This window comes from Gracilinanus agilis, chromosome 5 (assembly GCF_016433145.1).
Source record: "Gracilinanus agilis isolate LMUSP501 chromosome 5, AgileGrace, whole genome shotgun sequence".
Lineage (NCBI taxonomy): Eukaryota > Metazoa > Chordata > Mammalia > Didelphimorphia > Didelphidae > Gracilinanus > Gracilinanus agilis.
In genome coordinates, this window is record NC_058134.1 from 253,522,726 (window position 1) to 253,549,674 (window position 26,949).

General features: G+C 36.2%; 1 protein-coding gene across 1 annotated transcript in view; it reads left to right on the forward strand.

Moving 5' to 3' along the window:
* Window positions 1–26,734, forward strand: part of LIN7A (lin-7 homolog A, crumbs cell polarity complex component) — a 200,887-nt gene extending 174,153 nt beyond the window's left edge. The window contains exons 5-6 of the mRNA XM_044679178.1: window positions 10,029–10,250; window positions 26,659–26,734. Of these exons, the coding sequence (XP_044535113.1) occupies window positions 10,029–10,250 (222 nt within the window). The 3' untranslated portion in view covers window positions 26,659–26,734. The remainder of the gene's footprint in view (window positions 1–10,028; window positions 10,251–26,658) is intronic.
* The last annotated feature ends 215 nt before the right edge of the window (window positions 26,735–26,949 follow it).

Sequence of the window (26,949 nt, forward strand, 5' to 3'; positions counted from 1 at the left end):
CCCCCGCCCCTTTTAGAGATGTCTTGACAATTTGCTGTGGTATCATTCCCATTTTTATTGTCAATAAAAAGAGTTTTATTTCATCTGGTTCCTCACCATGTACAAAGTAAGCCTCACATAGATGATCACATATGATTCCTATACCAAGCCTTTGAAGCAGGTAGAGGGTATATAAATATTATCACTGCTTTAAAACTGAGGAAATAAAATCAGCAAGTACCTTGGCCAAGGTCATATAACTAGTGAACAGCAGATTTTAGACATGAACTCAAGTCTTCTGATTCCAAATACGATTTTGTTTTTCCTATGCACCATAATTGACATAAAGATAAATAGCAAAGGTGCTAAATGTAAAATTGTATCAATGAACACCTAGTAGCAAAATATCCTTATTTTTCGTATTATTATTTTTTTCAGGGAAAGAGCCAGGGATTGCATGATGCATTATAAATACTAGGTACAGAGAATCACATTTCTGCAAATAGCAATACCCTTGTGGACAAGCGGTATGGGTATGGGCTAAATGTTAGTGTAATCAAGTGAATCCAGGATTTAGAATAACTAAATTCAAAGAATAATAGTCAGTAGATTGCTCTTGACTTAAAAGGAGGTCTAATGGAGTGGGTCAGAGATGTCTTCTTAACTTAGTTCTCTTCAACACTTGTATAATGATTTGGGCAAAAGCAAATATAGCAATACTTATCAAATTTCAGATGATATAAAACTTGGAGGAATAACTAACACAATGGATGACAATCAGGATCCCAAAGATCTAAGCTAATGAGATGAAATTTGAGAGAGAGAGAGAGAGAGAGAGAGAGAGAGAGAGAGAAAGAATCCTCTTTCTTGTTTTTGTCTGAGTCTTTATAACCCCCTGAACACCATGCCCACCAAACCCTTGTCTCCTCAATTCTGTCATAGCTCATGTTCCCTGCTTCTGTGACACTATCTATCCTGTCGCATCTTCTTCTGTCTCCTTTTTATTTTGCCTTCAATCTTTCCTGGTATCAGGGTCTTTTCCAATAAGTCCTGTTTTCTCATTAGATGGCCAAAGTATTTTAACTCCTTTACTTAGGGTCAAAAAACCAATTAAACAAAAACAAAGGGGACTCACCAGGACAGCCATTTTTCACAAAAAGATACAAGAAACAACAAGCTCAATATATTTAATGGTATAGCATAACAACCAAAAAGAAATCTAATGCAATTGAAGACTTCATTAATAAAAGCAAAATATCTAGAAAACTTACAGTAATATACCACCATGCTCTGCTTTGAAAGATCATATCTGGAGTATTTTATTCATTATGTATAAGATACCACTTTCTAGAAAGGATAGGAATAAATAAAATAAATCCAAAGAAGGAGGGCCACAAATTTGAGATTTTTATAGGGGTGCAATGGTGAACCCCTGGGTTTGGGAAGGGAACCTTTCTCAAGAATGAGAGGACTCCAAACTTAGCTTAAAAGCAAAAAGAAAGATTTATTAGTAAGAGAGGATTAATGGCCAGCAAGACAGCATGAGTGGAACAGCCATGGGAGGCTGCCCCTGAGTACCCTGGTTCTCCCCTTTTTTGCACTCAGGCATATCAGTGAGTGCCTGCTCCGTCTAAGACCCTCAGGGCTTAGGCTATCCTGGATGTGTATCTCTTTTGTCTATCTCAACTTAAAGGAAGTCCAAGGATAATGATCTTTGCCTGGGGAAATCACAAGGGCAGGAAGGGGGAAGGGAATTTCCATGTTCACAGCCTGTCTGAGTTAAGGGGTACAGGGTACCTGCCATCTCTTCACAATGCCCATGTCAAGATGATAGTAGATTTTGCAATAAATGGGTCAGTTGCCCAGAGGTGATTAATTAGAAAAGGAGAAAATTTAGGAAGCTATGAGAGCCCTCTTTAAGTATTTAAAGGATTATCATGATGAAGAGGGATCAGAGTTGCTGCTGGGCTTAGGGGACAGAATTGGGAACATTGAGTGAAAATCAAGGAGGCAAATTTAGAGTCCATTTAAGGGGGTGAGGGGACAAAACAAAACAACAATTACAAATAGGCAAGAAGTAGAATGACCTATTTCATGACATCGTTCACTCTTCTGAGCAAAATTTGGATAGCTGCTTATTAGATTTTGCAGAGTCAATTGCAGTTGAGGTACAGATCAGACTCAGGGACCTGTGAGGTCCTTCCAGTGCAGAGTTATTGGTTGCTAATGGAAATGAACCTAGAACAAAGATTTGGGGTTACATCTCATTTCATGAGGCTGTTACACAGAATAAAATTTTCTTGTATCCTTTTCATTCTTGCTATTCCTGCCAACAGGGAAGACCTAAATTCCATTCCTTTCATGTGTGTCTTCCTCCAGCAAAAATGGATTTGTCTTTTTTCCTCTTCCCTCCTAAACCGAGTTGCTAACAAATTCATACTAAGATATGAAAGACTGATCTTGTCATCTTCCTTTTACTACTTTAACCTAAAGGAGTGAATAATGGTATATTTTTGGTACTATAGCAAGCCACTGTGTGTGATGTGTTTAGGTAGGGTACACCTTTAAGAAATTCCCCTCAGATTATGTTATCTAATCACCAGGGATTATAGATGTAGAGCTTAAAAGATACCTTAAAAGTCATTTAATTTCATCATCATCATTTAAATGACAAAGAATCTAAGGTCCAAAGTAAGTAAGCTCCATGACTATTGTCCCTCCTAGAAGAAAATGGCAGAGCTATGATTCAAACCCAGTTATGACATCAAGTTTAGTGCACTTTCCACTATACTACACTACCTCCTTATGTCTGAGGCCCAGCCTATCTGTACCAAGAACAAGAACTAGTCTACTATTCATGAAGAAAGAGTCTCTTCCCACTGAACAAACTAGATCAGGTTTGTGACCCTTTGTTGCATTTAGAAGGAATTGAGAAGGGATTTAGTAAGAGGGGGGGCATCTACTCTCTTGCTTCTGAAAAGAGAAATCAGATATCTTCTTGGCTTTAGAGGTGAGAAGTAGCAAGTATTTACAAGGAGCCAGATCACATTTTAATATAACATGGAAGAACTTTTTTTTTTTTCCATTAGAACTTTTAACCATGAAATTAGTTACCAGGTGTGATAGTGAGATTTCAGTCATTAAATATCTTCAAGAAAAAGGCTAAATCTTTGAATCTTCATTGACTGAATAAATTGAATAAATGAAAAAAAAAACTATTATACCCTTATGATGTGGTAAGCATTGTGCTAAAAAATTGAGGATGAAAATAGAAAAGCCAGACAATTCCTCTCAAAGAGCTCACACTCCAAATTGGAGACAAAACACACATAAGAAAATTCACTTGCATGTATGGAGAAGCCTAGTGGTACTTACAGTCCTTCAACAGGTCAAGTGGTGCTTTTCAAGGGTCTAGAAGCTGTAGAAGTAGAGTAGATGGTGAGAGTCAATGGATCTTAGGATGTCATGGCAGGACAAAAAGTAAGACCTCTTGCTGTTCCATCTCCCACGTATTATAGTTTATGACTCCCACCTAATCCAAGTGATGTGAGTAGGTATATCGCTCTCTCTGCCCTATTAGAAATATAGAAAGATTTCATGTTTTCGGCAAAGATGTGAAGGTAAGTGATATCCAAGGTCCCTTTCCAAGGACTGGATTGCCATCTCCACAGCAGAGAAATATCTTCAAGAGTGAAACTTTGGATCTCACCCAATTATAGATAATAAAATCTCTCAGGGCAGGAATCATGCCCAACCTGTTGGGTCAGAGCCATGACTTTCCATGATGCCTCTGGCAAGCTTCTTTGCTATAGTGAGTAGAATCCATGACCGAGTGCAGCTGAATCGATTCCCCATGGTTTTTCATTATCTGAAACTATGCTTCCCTTAGTCTAAGTGGAGAATCCGGCTGTAGGAGACTCAACAGAGAACAACATCCATTCATTTGATAGTGTTAAGAGGAAGTATGTTGACTCAAAGAACATTTCTATTACAAAAAATGTACTGCATGTTACCAGTTTCTTGATTATTCCCTATTTCCAATCAAATTAACCAGTTTTAAAGCCTCTAGTGCTTACTAGAACATGAGGGTTTCTAAGTGAAATAAGTATGCATTTGATGGCTTACTGAGATGTTGTTCTTAACTTCCTGTATGAAAACGAGTTCCTTTATGTGTTAACAGTTAAACAAAATCCTGTTCATATGTTTTTACATCTGTTCAGGATTTTGTTAGCTTGTAGTCCCAAGTGCTGGAAATAGTAATAAAACTATTTTTAACTTCTTCCCATACGAGGGATGTTTGCTAAGTTTTTCAAATAAAGATTGGAACAGGAGAAATGCATAATTATGTTGTTGATGACATATTGCTGGCCAGTACTACGGAATAGTTGATAACTGTCTTCAGGGACCTTCCCTTTAGCATTCCCAGTTCAATTTCCGTATTCTCTACCATTGCTTCATCAATCTAGGAAAAGCTGCCTTCTGCATGCTATCTTATTGGAAATCATCTGCAAAATTAACTCATGCTAAAGTATGAACTTTTCCAGACCCTAATATTGTGTGTGTGTGTGTGTGTGTGTGTATTTTAATAAGCAGTGGTGTGATCCTGGGCAAGTTACTTAATCCCCATTGCCTATCCCTTATTGTTCTTCTGCCTTGGAATAGTATTGATTCTAATATGAAAGGTAAGATTTTTTTTTAATAAACTTTGGAAAATCTTTTAACCCAAAGGAGTGGAATTTGATGATAGTGAAGTGGAAAGAGTGATGAATTTGAAGTTGGAGGAACCAGGTTCAAATTCTTGCTTTATTACCATGCCAACTACCTAACCATCATACCACTAACCATCATCTTCTCACCCACCCTACAGGTCTAGGGGTTGTAAAAGTGGGGCAACATGGATGTTAATTATTATTAAAATATAATCTAAATGGTTTGTGTGTACACACTGGGTTGAAGGAGAGACAGGACCAACCAGGATAGGGAGAACAGGGTTCACTGATTTATCAGACACAAGAATGGCAGTTATCCCAACGGTCACCCAGCTCACCCTAGGCCAGGGTGAGGGAAGGTCCTTTCAAACATTTGGAAAATAATCCAATTATAGATTTAGAATTGGAAGAGACTTTAAAAAACATTTAGTACAATTTCTTCAATTTATAGAAGAGGGAACTGAGGTCCAAAAGAAATTGAGACTTCCCAAGATTACATATATGATAACGGTTTGGATTTAATAATGATGATGTTGCTAACACTATTGTTATTAATAAAAGTTATTAAGAATTATTTACTAATAATTTTTATATAATTAATACATCACATATAATTATAATAATAACTAATATTTATATATTACTATGCCTACTATATGCCAGGCACTGTGCTAAGCACTTTATACAAATTTATCTCATTTAATTCTCCCAAAAAACCCTGGGATATAAGTACTATTATGAACCCCATTTTATAAATGAGGAAACAGAGGCAAAAAAGAAATCTAGTTACTTTCCCCAAGGTCACACAACTGTTTAATGTCTGAGGCAGGATTTGAATTCAGGACTTCTTGACTCCAGACCCCTGATCTCCTTCTACTATGCCACTGAATTTGAACTTAGGCGGTCTCAGTCTAGCCCATATCCCATAGAACCACCCTATCATATCATTCAAGTCTTTGAATGAAAAGACTCACCTAAACATTCTAGTTGCAAATGTATGATCATAGGGATTTCAGGACTTAACAAAAGAGTGATGGAATAAATATCCAAACCTCTCAAATTACACTGTGTATGCAGGACTACCTACTCAACCTGCAGGCTTGGTTAGCCCTGCAAATATTTACTCAACATCTACCCTGCCCTTAGCATTTTGCTAGGAGCTCCAAAGGATAAAAGGCATAGGGGGTGCCAAAGGACCTTCAAAGGCCATTTGCATATGAAGTTGAAAAAAAAGGAAGTTAAAACAGTCAATCAACCAGCAGATATTAATTAGGTGCCTAGCTACTCTAGTTCAGCTATGCAAAGGAATAATTATATGTTGGATCTTACCATCCCTACAAGTGTTCTAATTCCATGTTCATAGATCATATTTTGTAATCTTTTCCCCACTCTCTAGACTTCATTCTCAGATTTTCCCAGGTCATCCAACCTAGTCTGGCTCCAATGTCCTTCCTTCCAAATCTTGACTCACCAGAAAACAAGTTCAGCTCTATGGTATCTTCTATTCCCTGAACTTCTTGCTTCTCATCTCCATCGCTGGATTGCTATCATCTATCTCTTTCACTCCTACACATATGTTGCCAAACAAATTTAGATGAAATTATAAAACCCTGTTGAGAGAAGTCCACCAAAAATTTATGCCATCTCCCCCGAACTCTCCTCTCACTGAAGCGAGGCAGTCCTTTAGATCTTCAGTGGATTCCTTATTTAACTCACCAGAAGAGATATTCTAAACCAGTGGTTCCCAAACTTTTTTGGTCTTCCGCCCCCTTTCCAGAAAAAACATTACTTATCACCCCCTGGAAATTATGAAACTATTTATTGAACTCAGAATAGAATGTAATACAAAAAAAAGCGTGGCCATCACCTCTCTCCTGGATTGCTGCAGCACCCACCAGGGAGCAGTAGCGCCCACTTTGGGAATCACTGTTGTAAACCATTCTGTTTGTCTTCCAGGCTTCTACACCACTCCTTCCTACCACTTTGTATCAGGTGAAGACCTCACCCCATAATTCAATTAAATAATAATATATCTTAATTATTATCTAACATATATAATAATATATTAAAATATGATTTTTAAAAGAATGCATTTGACAAAAGTGGTCTCCCTCCATCCCCACTCCCATTTTCATCTCACATCATCCTTTCTCTCATCATTCCCCATGCTCCATATGCAAAGGAAACATTCTCATTGCTACGGCCAACCCCTTTCCATGAACTCCTGATACTTTTCTCTACTGTCTTCTTCATTAGATTGCTGCCTTGCCGCCTTCCCCCTGCCCCATCCTCATACACTCTCTAATGTCAGTCTTTCCCTTTCTACTGGTTCCTTCTTTGTTGGCTACACAGTCAAGTCTTCCCCATTCATAGAAAAAAAGCCCACTAGAACCTATACTAGCTATCATTCTGTATAACTCTTCCTTTTCTTAGACAAACTCCTTGAAAAGGCCACCCAAACTGGATATCTCCACTTTCTTTTCTTACTGTCACTTTTTTCTTTCTCTCTCTTGAACACTGGTTTTTCTTGCTCTGAGATTGACTCACAGTAGGTACATTCACTTCCTCTCTTCTGATTTAATTTAAAATCCTCTACAGTCTGGTTTTTGACCTTGCCATTCAAAGGAAATGTCTCTCTTCAAAGTTACCAGGGATTTCTTAACAGTCATTTCCCCAAACTCATTTTTCTTCACCTCTCTACATCTTTTTGACACCATTGATCATTCTCTTTGCCTCCCCACCCCCAATAGAGTTTCTCTTCACAGGGTTTTCATAATATAGCCATCCCTAACACATTGTGACTTTCCTTTATTGCAGTTTCAATATATTTGTAGGTCAGAATAAGAAATTAAATGGGAATTTTTTGTGGGTTTTGCAGAAGCCACAGATGACACAAAAAAGCCAGCTGATGGCAAAGAAAAAAAGTTTAGAAATCCAATGCATACATTTTTTGTTTAATACCATCATATTTTACTGTAAATACCCCACAAAAGAAAAAGAAACAATTCAGTCTTTTTCTCTGCTCCAGAGAGAACCAAAAGATTTTTATGTAGATTTTCCAGATTTGGGGGACACTGTGCCCCTAACCCCTACATCCCTAACTCCCCTGCAATGTGGAAGGGATGCCTGTTTGGTTTTTTCTTTCATTGTTCTCCTACCTGTTTGACTTACTACTCAGTTGCTTTGGATAGATCTGTATCTCAATAATAGTACTGCACATATCCCTCAAGCCTTTGTACTAGATTCTTTTCTATTTTTCTATATTCTTTAAAATGGTGATATGATCCCTTTCCAGAAATTTATTCATCATTTCTAAGCAGATGGTTCACACATCTATATATGCAGGCCTATTTTCTCTCCTGAGCTCCATGTCATCCACTGCCTATTGGACATTTTAAACTGGATGTTCTATAGGCATTTCAGACTCAATAACTCATTATCTTTTACTCCAAATCAATCCTTCTTCCCAATTTCCCTATTACTGTCCTGGGGAAGGTGACAACATATTTTAGAGAATAAAGTTCTCTGTAAATCTCAGCCTTTCTTAAATGTATTTTACTTCCAGTTTTACTCAGTAACTTAGTTGGGTTATTCAATGAACAAACACTTTTTACTATCAACACATCTATTGTGTTTAAACTTCTATGATAAGAGCTGGAAGAGATCATTTTTTCTGAGAGATATTTTTAAACATTCCTCGTCCTTAGGGAGCTTACAATCTAGTAAGAGGACAAGCCATAACTATGATGGCATTGTAGAAGGAGTAACAATAAGACTTCACAACTGATTGGGCCAGATCTAGTGGCACGAAGGATCAAGTACTGCTAATGAAGTGAGTAATCATCAAATAACTGTCAAATGGAATTATCCATGCTAGGGGAAGTGTCTATCTACTGAGCACATGTATTCATTTGCAAGTGCCATTGTCAAAATCAAACTTAAGAAGCACATAATCTATTACAGCTGTGCTAAGTTGGCACCAGGAATACAGAAATCATTCTCGTCCTAAAAAAGCTTACATTTTAGTAAGAGAGATGAGATTGGATATGCATAAATAATATTTAAAAGAAATCATTCGATTTTGTGGACTGACTTTGCTTTTCCAAACTAATTAATCAATAGTGGGGTGGAAAAAAAAAGTCAAAAGCAATCAGAAAACCTACTCACATGATCAGATTCACCTGTTTAACTATCTGAAGCCAAAGGTAAGCTATAAACATTTAAAATGACTTGGAATTTAAGTGTGGACTAATCATTATAACCTTTATTATATTTTATATAATGATAATATAATATTATTATATAAATCAAATATTATATTATTTATTATATATAAATCAGATATTATATAAAAATCATTATAACCATTATAACAACAACAACAACAACAACCCTTTAAATATGCTTAGTATTGAATTGGTCCTTAGTTTTTTTTTTTTTTTACATATTGTATATTCATCAAGGTACACAGCACAGTAAAAGAAGTAGGTACCTAACAAAGACTTAAAGAGTGAATGACTTCAGCTCGTCCAAACATAAAATACTCATAATACAAAACTAAAACCAGAAAAGAGAAGAGAATAAAATAGATTTTGAAGGAAATCATGGGAATGACTGCTTACTAAATTCAAGAGGATTCCATGTTCGAAACCCATGCACATAAATTGAATGGACAAGATCAGGTCTGTCAGATATAGGGGTGCAAAACTGGTCCATGTGACTGCCCTCTCTTCCTTTTTAACAATTATACAGTCGCCATTTTGTTCAGTGTTTCAGTTTAAGTATATATATAACACATAGCTAAGCCATAGCAAATTAGACTGAATATTTCAGCTGTGTTCGTTTAAATAGCATTATAATTTCCCCATTTTTCTGGCTAAGATGATAATACTTCACTACAATGTTAACAAATCAATCAGTATATAATATGAACAAAAATGAATACTAATAATAACATCAGCTGAAGCATTAAAAAAAGACACAGAAAAGCAAAGAAAAAGAGTTCCAGAAGGAATCATAGGTAAGTGAAACAGCTTTGGAGTGTTGGATATATTACATATTAATAGAAAGAATGGGCTGTATGCGATGGAGATTCATAGTTTTATGCATAATCCTCTTTGTTTCTTCTATGTATATAGAAATGGTAACACCATAGCATCATTTAAAGATGTGCCAGGCAAAGTTCTATTTCTCAAGACTTCTCCAAAGTTAAATACCATTTATTGCTTCCAACTTTGGGATTTCAAAAACCAAAGCCACTTTAAGTCATTAACGATGAAGGGAGAATGGGACGACCCATGAGTAACATGATTGCTGGTTCTGTTCACTGTGTGCCTACAGAGTGTGGAAGGGGAACACCATGAGAAGGCAGTTGAACTACTCAAGGCAGCTAAGGAGAGTGTCAAGCTGGTGGTCCGCTACACACCCAAAGTGCTAGAAGAGATGGAGGCCCGCTTTGAGAAGCTCCGGACTGCCAGGCGCCGGCAGCAACAGCAGCTTTTGATTCAGCAACAGCAGCAACAGCAACAGCAACAGCAGACACAGCAAAACCACATGTCCTAGGTGAGCACCATCTTGGCTTCGTAGGCAAAGAAGGACCATTCTGCTGATACAGGATCATAAACTTCATGGTTAGAGTGGGGAAATCTTCACCTAAGTAAATGAACAAAATGAGCCAAAACTGGTCCCTTTATTTTTACATTCAACTAAGTTCTCATCATACGTAGGTTATGCTACCTTCTGATGGGAGAATATTCATAGAGAACATTTTTATTGCTTCATTCAACAGGCATTCTTAAGCTTTTACTAGGAACAAAAAATTAGAAAGCGATAGAGAACTATACCAGTAATTTTATGGATATGGAGAAACCAAGAGGAAACCCCATCAATTATTATAAGTTGGCAGTTTCTCTGCAAGTTATAGTTTAGAGAATTGTCTAGAACACTTAGAGAGATTTGCTGACTCACGCAGAGTCACCGAGCCAGGAAATATTAGAGGTAGGACTTAAACCCATTATCCTGGCCTCGAGGTCATTTTTCTGTCTACTACTTAGCAGTCTTTTTCAGGTACCTGGGATACAAAGACAAAATGAAATCATTCCTGTACTTGAGCAATTAATAATTGAAGGGGGTTAGGAGTATAATAAAATAAATAAAATATAATCTAACACACACATAAGAAAACACAAAATAACCCCACTCTGATGGTATGGGAGAAGAGGGACCACTAACTACTTGATTAAAAGGAAGATAAGAGATTTCAATGTATGTGGCTATTTATGCATCCTTTGATACATCAGTGCTTCGATACATCAATTCTTCCATGAGAAAAAAAAAAGATGGGGGCATCCCTTAATGTTATCCTTAGTGTTAATGCTATGGGTTCATCTCATAATTGTGCCCTTTTAGTGTATAATAAAAAGAACAACAGCCAACATTTATATGATTTTTTGAGGGTTTGCAAAGCACTGACATATAGGGACTCTTACTTGATCTTCATAGTAATCTGGAGAGGAAGTGCTATTATTATCCACATTTTAAAAAGAGAGAATCTGAGGCTCAGATTGCTTAATTTAGCTGACCAACGTCAAATAGCCAGCATGTGAGGCAGGATATGAACCCAGGTTTTCTTGACCCTAGACTTAACATTCTTATCTACTAGGTTACTTAGAATTGAAGCTCATTTTATAATGAGCTCTAGGATGGTTCTGTCTTATAAAAAATTTTGGTCTGAAGCAAGATTGCTAAAAGTCATTGGTTTGGAGCATATTATAGATTTCCAGACAGAAGGATCATAGTGACCATCTAAGGCCCAGAAAGAATAAATGAGTTTCTCTAGTTCACTCAGAAGGTAATAGTAATAGAATTTGAACCCCAAAGGTGTAACTTCAAATAGAGGGAACATCAGTCATTGAATCAGAAAGATGTGAGTTGAAATTTTGCTTATCTTTAATATAAATGTATTGGTAAGAGGGAGTTTCTGGAAAAGAAAGAGAGGAAAAAAGAAAAGCAGAGAGAAGGAAAAAGGAAAAAAAATAAGAAAGGGCAGAAGAGAAATGAGAGAAGAAAGAAATTCATAAGGAGTTTCCATTCTATTTTTTTAAACCATTCCTTTTTGTCTTAGTAACAAATTAGTTACTAAGTTAGGCAAATGGTGTTAAATGGCTTGCCTGTGGTTACACATCTAGAAAGTATATGAAGGCAAATTTGAATCTAGGTCCCCTCGCAGTTCCAGGCTTGGCACTCTATCCACTGTGTCACCTAGTTGCCCCCTCATTTCTATTCCATTCTGAAGAAATTCAAAACCAACATTTTATGAGAATCAGTGGGAAAGATGTAAGCCATCTGGCAGCTCTATTGTTTCTGACTCTGAGAATAATGACCCTGTCAATCTTAAAGTTAGAAAACTGCTCTACAGGCATACATCACTTCTCCCAAAACTTTTGAAGCTTATTTCCAAATGCTTTTTCAGAAAGTTCACACTGGAATTAGTGTCAGCATTTTAGATAATAGAGAAATGATAAAAGAAAAAATGATAAATGATAAAGAAAAATGATGAAGAGCTCTGATATTGGTAGGATGGAATATGTGGGTATGGTAACATAATAATAAATTCATACATTTGTCATCATGCATTTGCCTTAATTTATTTAGCATTTTCAGGTGACGTATGTAAAACCACCTAATATTTTCTCAATGACTATCCCTCTGTGATATTATTTCTCTATTACCTGTTCTATATTTAAAGATCATGCCCGTTTAAAAGTCACTTGCTTCAGAGGTCTCTTTTTAAATAATTCACTATTCTTTTTTTTTTTTAACACAATTTTAGTATTTATTTTTTAGAAAAGTTAACATGGTTACATAATTCATGCTCTTACTTTCCTCTTCACCCCCCGCACTACCCCCACCCATGGCTGATGTGTATTTCCACTGGTTTTAACATGCGTCATTGATCAAGACCTATTTCCAAATTGTTGGTAGTTGCATTGGTGTGGTAGTTTCAAGTCTACATCCCCAATCATGTCCGCCTCAACCCATGTGTTCAAGCAGTTGTTTTCCTTCTGTTTCCACTCCTGTAGTTCTTCCTCTGAACGTGGGTAACGTTCTTTTCCATAAATCCCTCAGAATTGTCCTGGGTTGTGGCATTGCTGCTAGTACAGAAGTCCATTACTTTCGATTTTACCACAGTGTATAAGTCTCTGTGTACAATGTTCTTCTGGCTCTGCTCCTTTCCCTCTGCATCAATTCCTGGAGGTCTTTCCAGTTCACATGGAATTCCTCCAGTTTATTTAAATAATTCACTGTTCTTTAATAAAACCACACTTTTGCAGTCAAATCATATGGCTTCCATGCCACTTGATAACTTAACCAAGTATGATGTAGAAATGAAAACATTCAAGAGTTTGGAGATTGAGGGTGCAAATTCTGTCTCTTGGCAATTAGTATAATAATTCTGGAAAGCAAACAAAAGTGGCTAAAATGTCTATACCATTTGACGCAGAAATTCTACTACTAGGCGTGTACACTTCAAAAGATCATTAACAACAACAACAGAAAAAAACCAACAAACAAGCAAAAGCTCCATGTGCAATAAAATATTTTAGCAATATCTTTAATAGAAACAAAGAATCGTAAACAAACTTAGATGCTCATCTACTGGAGAATGATTAAGCAAATTATGCAGTATTATTGAGTAAGAAAAACATGATATAGACAGAGAAGCATATAAAGATTTACATGAACTGAAGCTGATATAAACATCCAGGAAGACAGTGTGTATGGTGATTACAATGACGTAAATGAGAAGAATAACCACAAAAACAATAGAAAAATTAACGTTGCCAAATAACAAAGATGCATGATTCCAAAGAAGAGTTATGTGTTTGAGGGGTGAGTGGGTTCACAGATTTGGGGTATTGTATCAGGATATTTTTTTTGACATTTTGTTTAGTTTTGTTGAATATTTTTCTCTTTCTCTTGTTTTAAAAACATTATTATAAATCAATGGCTAGGGAGGGGGAAAAGAAGAAAAGAAATAGAGGGAATGAAAAGGAAATCTAGATAATGTAAAAACAAAATATAAATAAACATCTATTTCTTAAAAAAAATCCAACACAAAAATAAAGTTATGACTCTGCTACTCTTATGGGTCCATACACACTAATGCTCTGCTTTGCTCAAACTCTATTCCTTAGTCTACTTGTTTCATCATTCCTTTCTTTTTTTCCCCATTCCAAGAATTATTGGAAGAGAGAACTGTAATATCAATATACAGTATTTATTGAGTTTCTTTCATTACTATCTTTAAATGTTAGAACTGCCCTATGAGTCAGAGACTAGGATCTATTATGACTTAGTTTCTCCTGATAGCAACATAGGCTTGAACAATGTGTACCCCAAAGGATATTCTCCCCCTAGTCCATAAAATGGAGGTCTATCCTAGGAATGTTATTGGGATACAAATGGTTTCCCATAGTTAGAAGCCAAAACCATATGATCACATGTTGAATATGTTAAAATGGAGATTTATTTGTGGCATGGGTCAGACTAGCTGGCTCCTGGGGTTCATCAACTTTTCTATAATCATTATTTGAAATCTAATCCTCAATCACTTGCACTGACTTAGACCTTTATAGCTTTCACAGTCACATTACTTCAACCATACCCTATCTCATCACTGACATTCTCTTATACTACTTAGGCTCTCTCATTACACTAAACACTCCAAATGTAACACTAGCTTTCCATCTGTAGACCATATTACCAAAACAAGGGTTCAGTTTTCCAGCTTCTTCTGATTATCAATGCAGAGGAATGTACTCAACATTTCTTTACTTATATGCTTTCCATTCTTGGTGGGGGAAGGAAACAACCTCTTTCATTCCACGCACAGCTATCTCCCTTCAGAGTCTATCAGCTATCTCCATTCTGTCTGCCTTGTTTGGAATTTCCTCATTGTAAAATTGACATCATAATAATATTCCACAAAGTTGCTATAAATATCAAATGGAAATAATAAGCGTGCATATGATTTGAAGGGATTAATAGGTATGATAGTATTTTGGCAGGTCATAGAGAAGACCAAGTCTTCCACAAAAACTCCCATCAAATGACCCTTGAAAGACCAATGACAAAGATGTCTCCATTGTAGAACTGAACCAAAAGGAATCTAAGAGAGAACAGAGACTGGCAGAAAAACTTAACTAGAAAAACCAGTGCTGACTCAGATGAACATGAAAATAACTTGAGGGAAAAGGAATAAGCATTTATTAAATACCTCCTCTGTGCCAAGAACTGTGCAAAGCACTTTACAAATAGGATCTCATTTGATCCCCACAACAACTCTGCAACATAGGTATCCCCATTTAAAACTGAGGAAAGTGAGGCCAACAAAAGTTATTTGACTGTCCCATAGCTACCAAATATCTGAGGCCAAATTTGAGTTCAGATCTTCCTGACTCTATTTCTCTAGCCAAGATACCACCTAAGTTCTCCATGGCAACTGAGGGTGGTAAGAGGGTCCTATGAGGGAAATCAGCTCTTAAAGTAAGGTCAAAATCTGGCAGAGGAAGGGAGAGGCAGGGAACTAGCCCAAATTCCCACAATCAAATCTGAAGTTAGTCAGTGGCCTCAATAAGGGCATCGCAAGCTATCATCAGCTTGGGCAAATGTGGTCAAAAGCTAGGCAAATCAAAAAATCATCAGGACCTTCTTAAAAAGATAAGCTGATTTCAAGACAGCCAGCTCAAGCAAATGGGTGCTCGGAGACAGATTCTGTCTGGCCTTTCAGAAAAAAAGTTGGAAACAGAATCAGTTTGAATAAATCACTGAATATGGAATGGGGTGGGGCTACTTGTACACTCCTCAGAACTTTATTTGCTACACCTGGCAAAAAGATCAACTCAATGCTAAAAGATGTTTGAGATTAGCCTAGTGTCCACCATTCCACCAGAGTCTGTTAGTAGCACAGCTGAGGACTGGGACAACTTCTAATTAAGGATTGTGAAAAGAAGAGCTGGAGATAAGCTAAAGCTTGGACCAATATTTAACCATTAGAAGATTCAGACAAATTCCAGGAATTAATTCAGAGGACTTCTCTAGTCACATTGGCTATGGCAGCAGTAGCAGAATTCAGATTATAGAGAAAACCTACATAACCTACATAACTGGTATGTTGGGCCAAACATAGAAATCCAAACTAAGACATGAAGTTAAAAATATGAGTAGGCAGAAGTATAATTAAGAGAAATGTAAGAGGTAAGCCCAGCAGAAGAAAATTCCTCCACAACAGATACCAGCAGAGCCTGGGGCAGGGGGATGGGATTGGCTTGGCCACAAAAACTTCAAGAGTAACTGAAAGAAATTAAACAAGACATAAAACAAAATGAGAAATTTGGAGGAAAGGGTTGAAAGAATAAATAGCTTTAAAGAGAAGGAAAAAAAACCTCACCCAAGTAGAGGATTCCCTGAAAAATATAATGGAGCAAACAATTCAAAGACTCTTGAGAAACACCAGAACAAAGTTTAAATGAATTAAAAAATTAAAGAAAATATAAGATATCTGTCCTTACAGAGGGGAAACCAGTGCATAGAGAGGTTACATGAATTATCTATGATCATACATCTAGTGTTATCAGTGGGATTTAAATTCAAGTCTTCTTGACTTCCAACTCCAATGCTTCTACTATACTAGTAGAGAAAAAATAATTTATGATCAAACTTTGAGAAAACTATGGCCAAACAAAAAATCAGACTAAAACTACCTAGCATATTAGAACCCTAGGGCAAAATAAAAATAAACAGAAACAAATGATCTCTCCCCCGAAACAATCCCAAACATTCAATAATGGATAAAATTTTGCAAGCACGTTAGATTTGTGACACTGAACAAGTTAATTAACCACTCACAGTTTCAATTTCTTTGTAAAATAGACGTAAATAGTATCTACCTTCAAATTTTGAAAATCAAATAAGATCGAAACATTAAAGTATCATATAAATGCTAGGTATTGTTATTTAATAATGAGAGGAAATATATTTATACATCATGTGTAAACATGAATGGAATGAACTTAGACATAAAAAAGGAAAAGAGTTCCACAATAGATAAGAAAAGAGAATCCTACAAGGTGTTGTTTTTAAGAAATAAAATCATAGAGTTAAAATGGTAGAGAATGTTTTAATGTTTTCGGTGAATTAAAAAAATGAAATATCAAGGCAGCAATCACATCCTTAGATGAAGTAATAAGTATGACATATTTAAAAAATTGGAAGAGGAACCATATTTTGCTAAAAGGCACCATAGAAAGTAAGATATTGGCACTATTTAAAATATGTGCAATGAATTATATGTCATTTAAATTCTTACAAGAAATATTAATCAAATTATTAACATTATTAACATTAATGGATCAACTATCAGCTTAGAATTATGAAGATGTGGGTTCAGATTTCACCTATTACAACTTTTCCATTCCTTACCTTTCTCAGTAATAAAATGGAGTATTGAACTCTGACCTTATGGCCCCCATCATGATTCCATAAAATGACAGCAAAACTATAATATTTGGGTACTTGAATGTGTTCTTTTCAGGACAGTAAATAACTAACAGGGAAGAAAGTGAGGATTTGTATAGGATTTTCAAAAGCTAGATTAAGTAGTTCTCTAGTGATTACTTAATGGGAATAAAATTGATTATGTTTATTCTCATTTATGAATCTTACCTTTACATAAAATGACCATATTCCTAGTCTTAAAATACTTATAAGTGGAGAAACATTAAATGGGCCTTTACTAGCAACACCACAAAATAATTATAATCAATAAAAAATATTTCAACAAATGATTAAAAATTAATTAAATTACTGGAGCCAGCAACTAATTGGGGGTGTGTGTGTGGGGAAATAAGCATACAAAAAAGAATTTTTTGTGGATTTATGGCTTTTTTGTGGGGGGTTGGTGGAGGACAGATTATTTAAAAATCTGATTCCCCCCAAAAGAGATAAAAATCAAATTGCCAACATCAAAATTAGAAAAAGGCAATAAATGAAGGCAAAATGAAGGAACTTATTAGAACTTATTAGAAACTGTTTATGTGTCAGCAAAAAAATGATACTTTAAATAAAGTAGAGTAATATTTACAAAAGTATAAAATATCATGATTAACAAAACAAGAAACAAAGAATTGAAGTAACTTACTTAAAGAAAAAGAAATGAGGTGGTGAGGAGGAGAAGGGGGAGAGAACCAAAATGAATTAAAAGTAAGTTCTATAAAATATTAAAAGAAAAATTTATTCTAATTTTATAACCATTATTTTCAAAAACAGAGAAAGATAACATCTTACCAGCTCTTTCTGGTAAGACATGTTTAATACTGAAACCTAAACCCTAGAGAGACAAGACATTAAGAAAACAAGAAGTCAGTATCTGATAAATATCAAAACAAAATACATAATAAAATATTAGCAAATAATTTACAATAGCATATTATAAAATATACATTTTTACCAGGTTGAATTTATATGAGGGATGAAGGATTAGTTCAATATGAGGAAAGCTATCAACCTAACAGACCATATTAATTTCTTAAAATATAAAATTATATGATCATACTAATAAATGGAAAAAGCTTTGGGTAAAATATACTACCTACCCCTTTACGTTAAAAGAATTTAAAAGCACATTTTCCTTAACATGGTAAATAGTGTCTATGAAACCAAAAGCTAACATGAATAACAAAGAAATGCCAGGAAGATTTTCATTAAAATTAGGGGTAAAGGGGGGCAGCTGAGTCAGTGGATTGAGAGCCAGGCCTAGAGATGGGAGGTCCTAGGTTCAAATCCAGCCTCAGAAACTTCCCAGCTGTGTGACCCTGGGCAAGTCACTTGACCCCCATTGCCTACCCTTACCACTCTTCCACCTATAAGTCAATACACAGAAGTTAAGGGTTTAAAATTAAAAAAAAATTAAAAAAAAATTAGGGGTAAAGAATGAATGAACATTGTTACTATTATTGTTCAATATGGTTCCAGAGACACTTGCTGTAGCAATAAAACAAGAAAAAGAAATCAGTGGAATAAAGAAAGGTAAAGAAGGAATGTAACTATTGTTTTTTTGGGTTAGTTTGTTTTTTGCATGTAGCATGATGATTGTATGGGAATCCTACTACTAGGAAATACTGGAATTATACAAGTGGAAATACAAAACCTCATTACAAAAAACAGTACTAAGTAATTGGAGTAAAATTAATTGCTCATTGTTGGACTGTGAAAATCCACTAAAAATGACAAGACTCTCAATCAACTTTTAGATTCAGTATCATTAATAATACTACCAAAGGGTTACTTTCTAGAACTTGAAAAATGTTAACAAAATTCATCTCAAAGGATCAAAAAGTCAAACAAGTTGAAGGAAAGATGAAACAAAAAGAAAAAAAGGGAGATATCAATACTAGAATTCAAAACGTAATAATTAAAATAATTTGTTACTAGTTAAAAATAGAAATGCTTATCAGTGGGAAAGATTACCTGGAAGCAATCAAATATGATAGCATAGTAAACACAAGGATACCAAGTACCAATTTAAGGTCCAGATTTGACAAAAATTACCTGGCAAATTGGAATTTTGCCTGATATAAATTAAATTTAGAACAACATCTCACATCATATGCAATAACAATGCTCAAATGAATATATGAACTAGATATAAAAGGTTGTGCCATGTATAAATGAGACAAGGAGGATATCCTTTACAGTTATTATAAGACAAGAGTTCTTGACCAAACCAAGAGACTGAGAGAAGTCTGTAAGAATATAAGCAGATAATTTTGATTACATAAAATAGAAAGCTTTTTTACATAAACAAAAAGCGATGTTCAAGTAAGAACTCTGTTCAACACAATAAACACAATAACTAATCATACCTACAGGAGACCAATGATGAAGTGTGCTTCTTATTTCTTTCAGGATGAGTGGTGGACTCTGCACAAAATGAGATAAACACTTCCAGACAGGACCATTACAAACCAAATTAGTTTGCTTAACTATGCTTTTTTGGAAAGTGGGAGAAGTAAAAGAGACTGAGCAAGGAATGGTAGTAGTGAGGAAAATTAAAAGGAGGATGAGAAAGAGAAGAGCATCTGTTTAGAAACACACAGAGGAGCTCAAAAGGAAGTTCAGAAGAGGATATGGACAAACTAGGCAATGTTGATACCATCACGTTTAGTTCAATGTATATTTAAAAAAACAAACCATTGTAACAGTTCCAGTTTTGTCTAACATCTTGATTTCTGGGCTTTCTTTTTGTAAGGAAAGTTATCGATGATCTAGTTAGTAACATTTTAAAAGTTATTTGTAATAATAAAACATTACATAAAAATAATGGAATTCTATTCTTCCTAGCCTCCTCAAAATAGTCCAGAATGACTTCCTCATTTGAATGACCAGAAAAAATTTGGGAAGGCATGTGCCCCATACAGAATGCAATGATCCCCCCAGTAGTTTCAGTAGTCATATTTGTTCATGAGTCTCTAGAAGTCTGTAACTTGGCCCAAAAGATATTGGCTGCCTTGTACACATAATTTCATTTCTATTCCCTTATCGTTAATGCATTTAAATATTAAACACTCAGATTTTATTGTTATGTCATTACTTAAAGCTAATTATTAAAATAAAAATATTTGTAAAATATAGATAATTTTCTTATATTGGCTATGGATTTTTTGAAGGATAAAAGTTAATCACCCATGAAACTGATTTCTTAAGCATTTAGAACTGTTATTGAAGCTCCTTCCATTAATATAATTTATTAACTCTCCAGTAATCTATAGTCTTAGAGTTGTTTTGGAGAAGTGAAAAGTTGAGATTTGTCAAAATTGAGATCCAGATAAAATAAGAAGCCATGAGTGGGTGTGATGTAAAACCTAGTCAAATGGTTTCCTGGTAGCACTTATTAATTTAATGTTTAATTAATTAGATTTTTAAGGTTTAAGTGGTATTTGTTCCACTTGCTAGCTCAGATGGATTTTGCTTTTGAGAAAAGATTTGAACTCATCATTGCCTTATTGCTTTGGGAAAAGCCTTTAACATTCTTGTTTTCAGTGGGATCAGTCTTACAGTAGAGTGTAACCTACAAAATGCGTGTTAGATTTGGATTTCTCTGAAATGGACTGTAGTTTCTACTCTCTGACAAGTAACCATGTCTATTTTTGTCCCATTTGTGGGTGCTTAAATCAAAGAATAACTAATATAGCATGAAGGTAGAAACAAATATTCTTTAGAGGCTGATTATACTATTTTAATATTTAAAATTTCTCCCAAAATAAATCAATAATTTCCTCCCTTGCTCCCTACTTTCAGAACTGGAGATTTCAGAGAATTTTAGATCAGTGGAATCAAACCAAAATAGAAATAAATCCCAATGGGAAGCATATTGACTTAGAAATGAACAAATTATTTATGTTGTATTTTTATGTGTTTTGTTAAAACATTTCTTAGTTTTCCTTTAATCTGTCTTAAGTCACATTTGGGAAGGGGTAGGATTTTGAAACCTCTGCTATAGTATAGCTTAGGGAAATTAAAAAAATATATATGACATACAACACTGGAGTTTACAGTCTAGTATCTTTAAAGAAACAAATGGAGATAACTAATGCCCAACATTGCATAAATACTTTAGCAGTGGTTTCCAAACTTTTTTGGCCTATCCCCTATTTTCCAGAAAAAAAATATTACTTAGCGCCCCTGTCACATACTATCACCGCCCCCTTAAAGTTATTCACCGCCCCCAAATGCACCCGTGGCCATCACCACTCCCTGGATCGCTGCAGCACTCACCAGGGGGCGGTCGTGCCCACTTTGGGAATCACTGCTTTAGAGGGTCATCAAACAAATGAAAAAAAAAAAAAAGAGTTCTGTGAGGCTAATGCAAATGTCTTTATTTACCAGTGAGATAAAGGTAGGCTTCATGGAGGATATAGCAAATAAACTGAAATGTCAAGAGTAGGCAGACATTCAATAGATGAAGATAGGGGGCATATTCATGCACAGATAACATCCTAAGCAGAAGTGGCAGAGCACATGGCACAATGTAACATGCTCTGGTACATATGTAACACAGCTAGAAACAAACACAGATATCATATAGCATGATACAAGTATAACTTGGCCTGCTACATACTTAGTCTGATACATGTGTAACTTGGGAGAATCAAGACTTACATGGAATAGAACTGATTTTCCCCCCAGGAAAATGAGTACTACGAGGCAGATTTATGACTTAATCCATAGTAATTCTGCACATAGAATGGTGGTTATTAAATGGATCATTCTTATGTCCCCAGTGTGAGAGAACCTCCTTCTCACATTGGGCCAGTGGATGAGCTCCCAGATCTGGGCTAGGACAGGTCCCTCTTTCCCGTGTGACTCCCATTGCACCCTCGTGCCGCAAAAGAAGGGACATCTGCCCATAGTCTTGATGAAAGATAATGCCAGATCTAACAAATATATCTTTAGCAGGAGACATTTAATAAAACCACAAAGAGAGATAAGGTGGGACAGGGTAGGACTTGCCCAGTGTTCCTTTCTCCTTGGGTTTGTTTAGCTCATTTCTTCCATGTGACTACTCCTAGATGAGCAAATGTCCCCAATAAAACACCAGCTTGTCCAATGAGATGGGCGTCTTTCTCCTGGTCTTACTGAAAGGAACGGCATATGTTGCAGGTACTAGTTCCTCCTGCTCTGAAATGACCTGACTCCCCACCTTTTCCTTCTTTCTTCACTTTCTTCTAAAGTCTTACCCCATAGCCATGCATGAAAAATGTCTGCCTGTCCCCAGGCCATCCCCTACCCTCTCAGAAGGTTGATCTCCCCAAAATAGAAAGAGCTACAAACCTCAAAAAGCTCTCTGGCCAGCTAGACCTTTGCCAGGGCTTCTTACATGTAGCACAAATAATTAACTGCAGCAAAAAATAACTATTGAAAAAGGGTAAAAGGCTTAAGATATTTCTTCATGTACAATGAGGTTATTGAGCAAACGACAGAATTGTTGCATTAACTTTGAACCGAGATAGATTCATTTAGGTTTACAGTTAACCTTCATTTCAATGAGTTGGTCTCTGAGGCTCCTACCAGCTTATACTTAGGATTTCTGAGGCTCAGTAGGGCAGAGAAAGCCCCAAACTACCTTTTATATTTTCATTAACCCAATCCAATTCAGCAAGAATTATTTACTAATCATTCACAATGTATAAAGAGAGTGTCCTGGGGCTGGGCATAGAGAAACAGACACAAATGGTCCCTTCTATCAAGGATTTTTGTTCTTGGGAAGGGAAAGGGAGACAGAAAATAAAATATGTATGTAGATAAATGAAAAGTATATGTGAAACGAATAAGAATGATACTTGAAAAATAGTTATATTATCTATCCTTAAAAAACTCTATGGGTGGGAGAGGACTTTACCTTCTCATTTTCATTGGTCTTTAATTGTTAGGAAGTATTTTCTCTATATTGACCTATAGTTCCTGGTAAGATTAAATAGTCTATTCTCTCTTCCTCATGAGAGCCTTCCTAACCTAAGGATTATGTACATGTCCCAGTCACCTCTGCCAAGTCTTGTCTTCTCTAGTCTAAACAATCATGCTTGTTCTTGGTTCGAGACCCTCTCCTTAGCTACTTTGATCACCTCGTCTAATTTATAACATTATATATTACAATATAATATTATCCTCTTCTAAGTCTCTCTGCCTGGCCTGGTTACCACCTTACTTTATGATTTCCTTCTCCATATGCAACCTGCTTCATAATGATTTGCTGTTTAACCTCCAGATTATTAACCAGCACTTTCTACTGGCTCCCCTTTTTTTCTTTATTTTCCTTAGAGCAAAATACAGTGGAAGGAATGCTAGCCCTAGAACATTTGTTCAATTCTCACCTCTCATTCCTACCCACTTGTTCTTGCTCAAATCACTTCTCCCAAGGCCTCATTTTCCCCAACTCTACAATGAGAATGTTAGGCCAAATGGCCCCATAGGGGCCCCAAGGAACTGATCCACTTTTTTTCTTACTTCTGCCTACTACCCAACTTATAACTTTTAAAATTTATTTTCATCCTCTTCCTATCCACTAGCAGTATTATAAGAAGGAATCACACACACACACACACACACACACACACACACACACACACACACACACACACACACACACACATACACACAGAAGCTTCCATTTAGTTAGTTTAATAATACATTATACGCACATCTAGATGTCTTTCCTAACTCCAGATATTAAGACCTAGCTGGAGTCTTGTGGGAGACAAAAGCAAGGCTACTCAGGCAGATTTGGGTCAAGTGGCTCTTGGTGAGTCAAGTAGATTTTGAGAAAATATTGAATTGCAAACATCATCCTGTTCTTCAACCAGTAGCTATAGCCATTGCTGATACTGTGGGGCAGAAGGAAGGGACCACTGCTGTAACCTCTCAGCCACAATAACATATGGATGCCAATGCCAAAATTAGCATCATCAATCACTCAGGATGGTGTCAACTATTTTTTGCCAGCTGAGGCTGGCAACTTCTTGGTTGTAAGTTTAACACAGTTTAACTCTGTGGCAATCATCCATTATTAGATTCTTAATATATAATGAAAACGATTCTTAGAGAACTATGACTAAGACCAGTTCCAAAGTCACATCTCATCTCCATTCAGGCTACATTGTCAACAATCTCTGAGCAGCTTTCTAAAGTATTTTTCATGTATACACCAATCACATGTGGCTTTTTACACATGATTCATGGATTCCAGGAAGGGCAAGGCTTTAAGTAGACATAAAATCTTTTATTTGAAGGTCAGTGTGGCTTTATTTATGGAGTCAAAGGCATGAAAGACCATCCAGTGCTTTAAAAATTTCTCTGATGCAAAGGAAATTCCAATTAAGCATCAGTTCTTCCAAGGTTACTGATCCAAAGATCAGTAACCAGAGAAAAATCCCCCCAAAGCATCTTATTTACAGAGTAGAAAGACAAAACAAAACAAAACAAAACAAAACAAACAAAAAACTCAAAATGTCCAAGTTGGAAGGAACCTTCAAGCGATTACTGGACTACTCCAAGACAGAGTACAAGTTGGAGATCACAATTTTGTCCCAGGGTGTGTCTATGCTCTACTCCTTCTTTGTGCCCTCTACTAAACTCAAGGATTGGCTGGACTAACAGATGATGGAGATTGTGAATCAGGTGTCAAAATGAAAGCTGAGCTGCCATGTTGCAAAAGCTAGTCCTAGAGCTGTCTTACAATGGAGACAGCATAGAGGATATGGACTTGTCCTATATGCACTACACAATCTGCTGACCCCTTTCCCCCTCTTCTTTCCTCTCCCATAACTTTCTGTCAAGGGGTTGAAACCCTCCCTCTAATCCCACCCCCTTTGCCTTGGCATTGGAGGTCATGACTTTGGATTGAACCCAGAATAAAGTTATTGATGGAACTCCCCCAATATCCATAAAGTTATATCATGTTGTAGTATATATGAGATTGCTCTATAGCAACTTTCCATCTTCCATGGAATTAAAACCCCATTTCCTCAAACAGGTTCCAAATCTAGACCTCTAAGGCCCTCAAGCTGTTCAAACCTCCCCTCTGTGACAATTCATTAAATTTGCCCAGCCTGATCAGTACCACATGTTCCAGCCTTAACCCCATGTCATCTCTCTTCTGAAGATTTGTCAGTTGTGCCTCTGATTTCTTTAAGCTATTTCATAATATAATTAATGTTGAAATATTAATAATGCCCTAGCATTTTTTAATTTAAAAAATGTTTACTACTACAGACCTACCAAACACCAACAAATATGACCACTTTCTGTATAAAGAAAATTAAGAAAAGATAACTTAGCATATGAATTGTGCCTGGAAATGTTTATCCTTCTTAGCTCTCTCTCTTTCAGGTAGTGGCACAAGTGAAAGAATGCCAGACCTAAAGTCAGGAAAACTCATCTTCCTGAGTTCAAATCTGGCCTCAGAAACTTACTAGCTATGTGATTCTAGGCAAGTCATTCAACCCTTTTTGTCTCCATTTCTGCAAAATGAACTGGAGAAGGAAATGGCAAACCATTCCAATATATCTTCCCAAAAACCCCAGATAGGATCACAAAGAGTCAGACATGACAAATGATTGAACAACAATAAATATCAATATCTCTTGGAATCTGTTGTTATGGTTGTTCATTCCCATCTGGCTCTCTGTGACCCTATTTGGGGTTTCCTTGGCAAAGATACTGGAGAGGTTTGCCATTTCTTCCTCCAAATCATTTTACAGATGAAGAACTGAGGCAGAGTTAAGGGACCTGCCATGTTTGAACTCCTGAAGGTGAGTCTTCCTGATTCCAAGCCCAGCGCCACCTAGTTTTCCCTCTTAGAATTTGTATCTTCTTTCAATGTTTAGCTTATGCCTCCTAAGAAAGCCTTTCTTATTCCTCCTATTGGTTTATGCTCTTTCATTCCTCAAATTCTCCTAAATTTCCTTTCCCCTTTATATATTTTATCTCTAAGGATAGTGTCATCTCCTGGAGGGCCATGCACTTTCCATTTCTGACTTGGCACTTCCTACCACTATCCCTTTGTTCACAGTAGTCCTTTAACAGATATTTTTTGAATTGAGCTAAAGCAGGAAGTCTAAGTGTTCCACATTTTTCAGGTTTCCAACCTAGTGCTATTTATAGCCCTTCCTCCCCTCGCCCATGATGAGTGTTGCTTTGCCATTGTTCATTCAAAATATTTCCCTCACAGATATCCGATGCCCATTTCACACCTAGAAACTGTAAGCTTCAATGACAAATTTCCAAATGAGTACAGCTGTTCTCCTCCAGCCCATGCCTTTGTGGATACAAATTCTGAGCGTATTTTAATCATTGGAGGAGAGAAATGACTCATTTTTCTTAAACTCCAGTTTTTCTTTTTTCTCTCTTTCAGGTCATTGAGGAGAAAATACTGGATCCAGTGGTCTGGTCGTCATGTCTAGTTGGAGCTGAACTTCAGGGTTACAGCATCAGATGAAAGGCAAAGAGAGCACCAATAATCCTACCTGTCAAGAAAGAAGCTATGAACAAGCGGTGTAAAATTCTTTACGAAGGCAACTCTATACCTTCTTTCTCTGGGCCTGACCCCCTGCCAATCATGTGCTCTTTACACACACAGCCCTTCCATTCATCTCCCTGGGAGTGTTCTGTGTGTAAAAATGAAGGCTTCTCCATATGCTGCGGG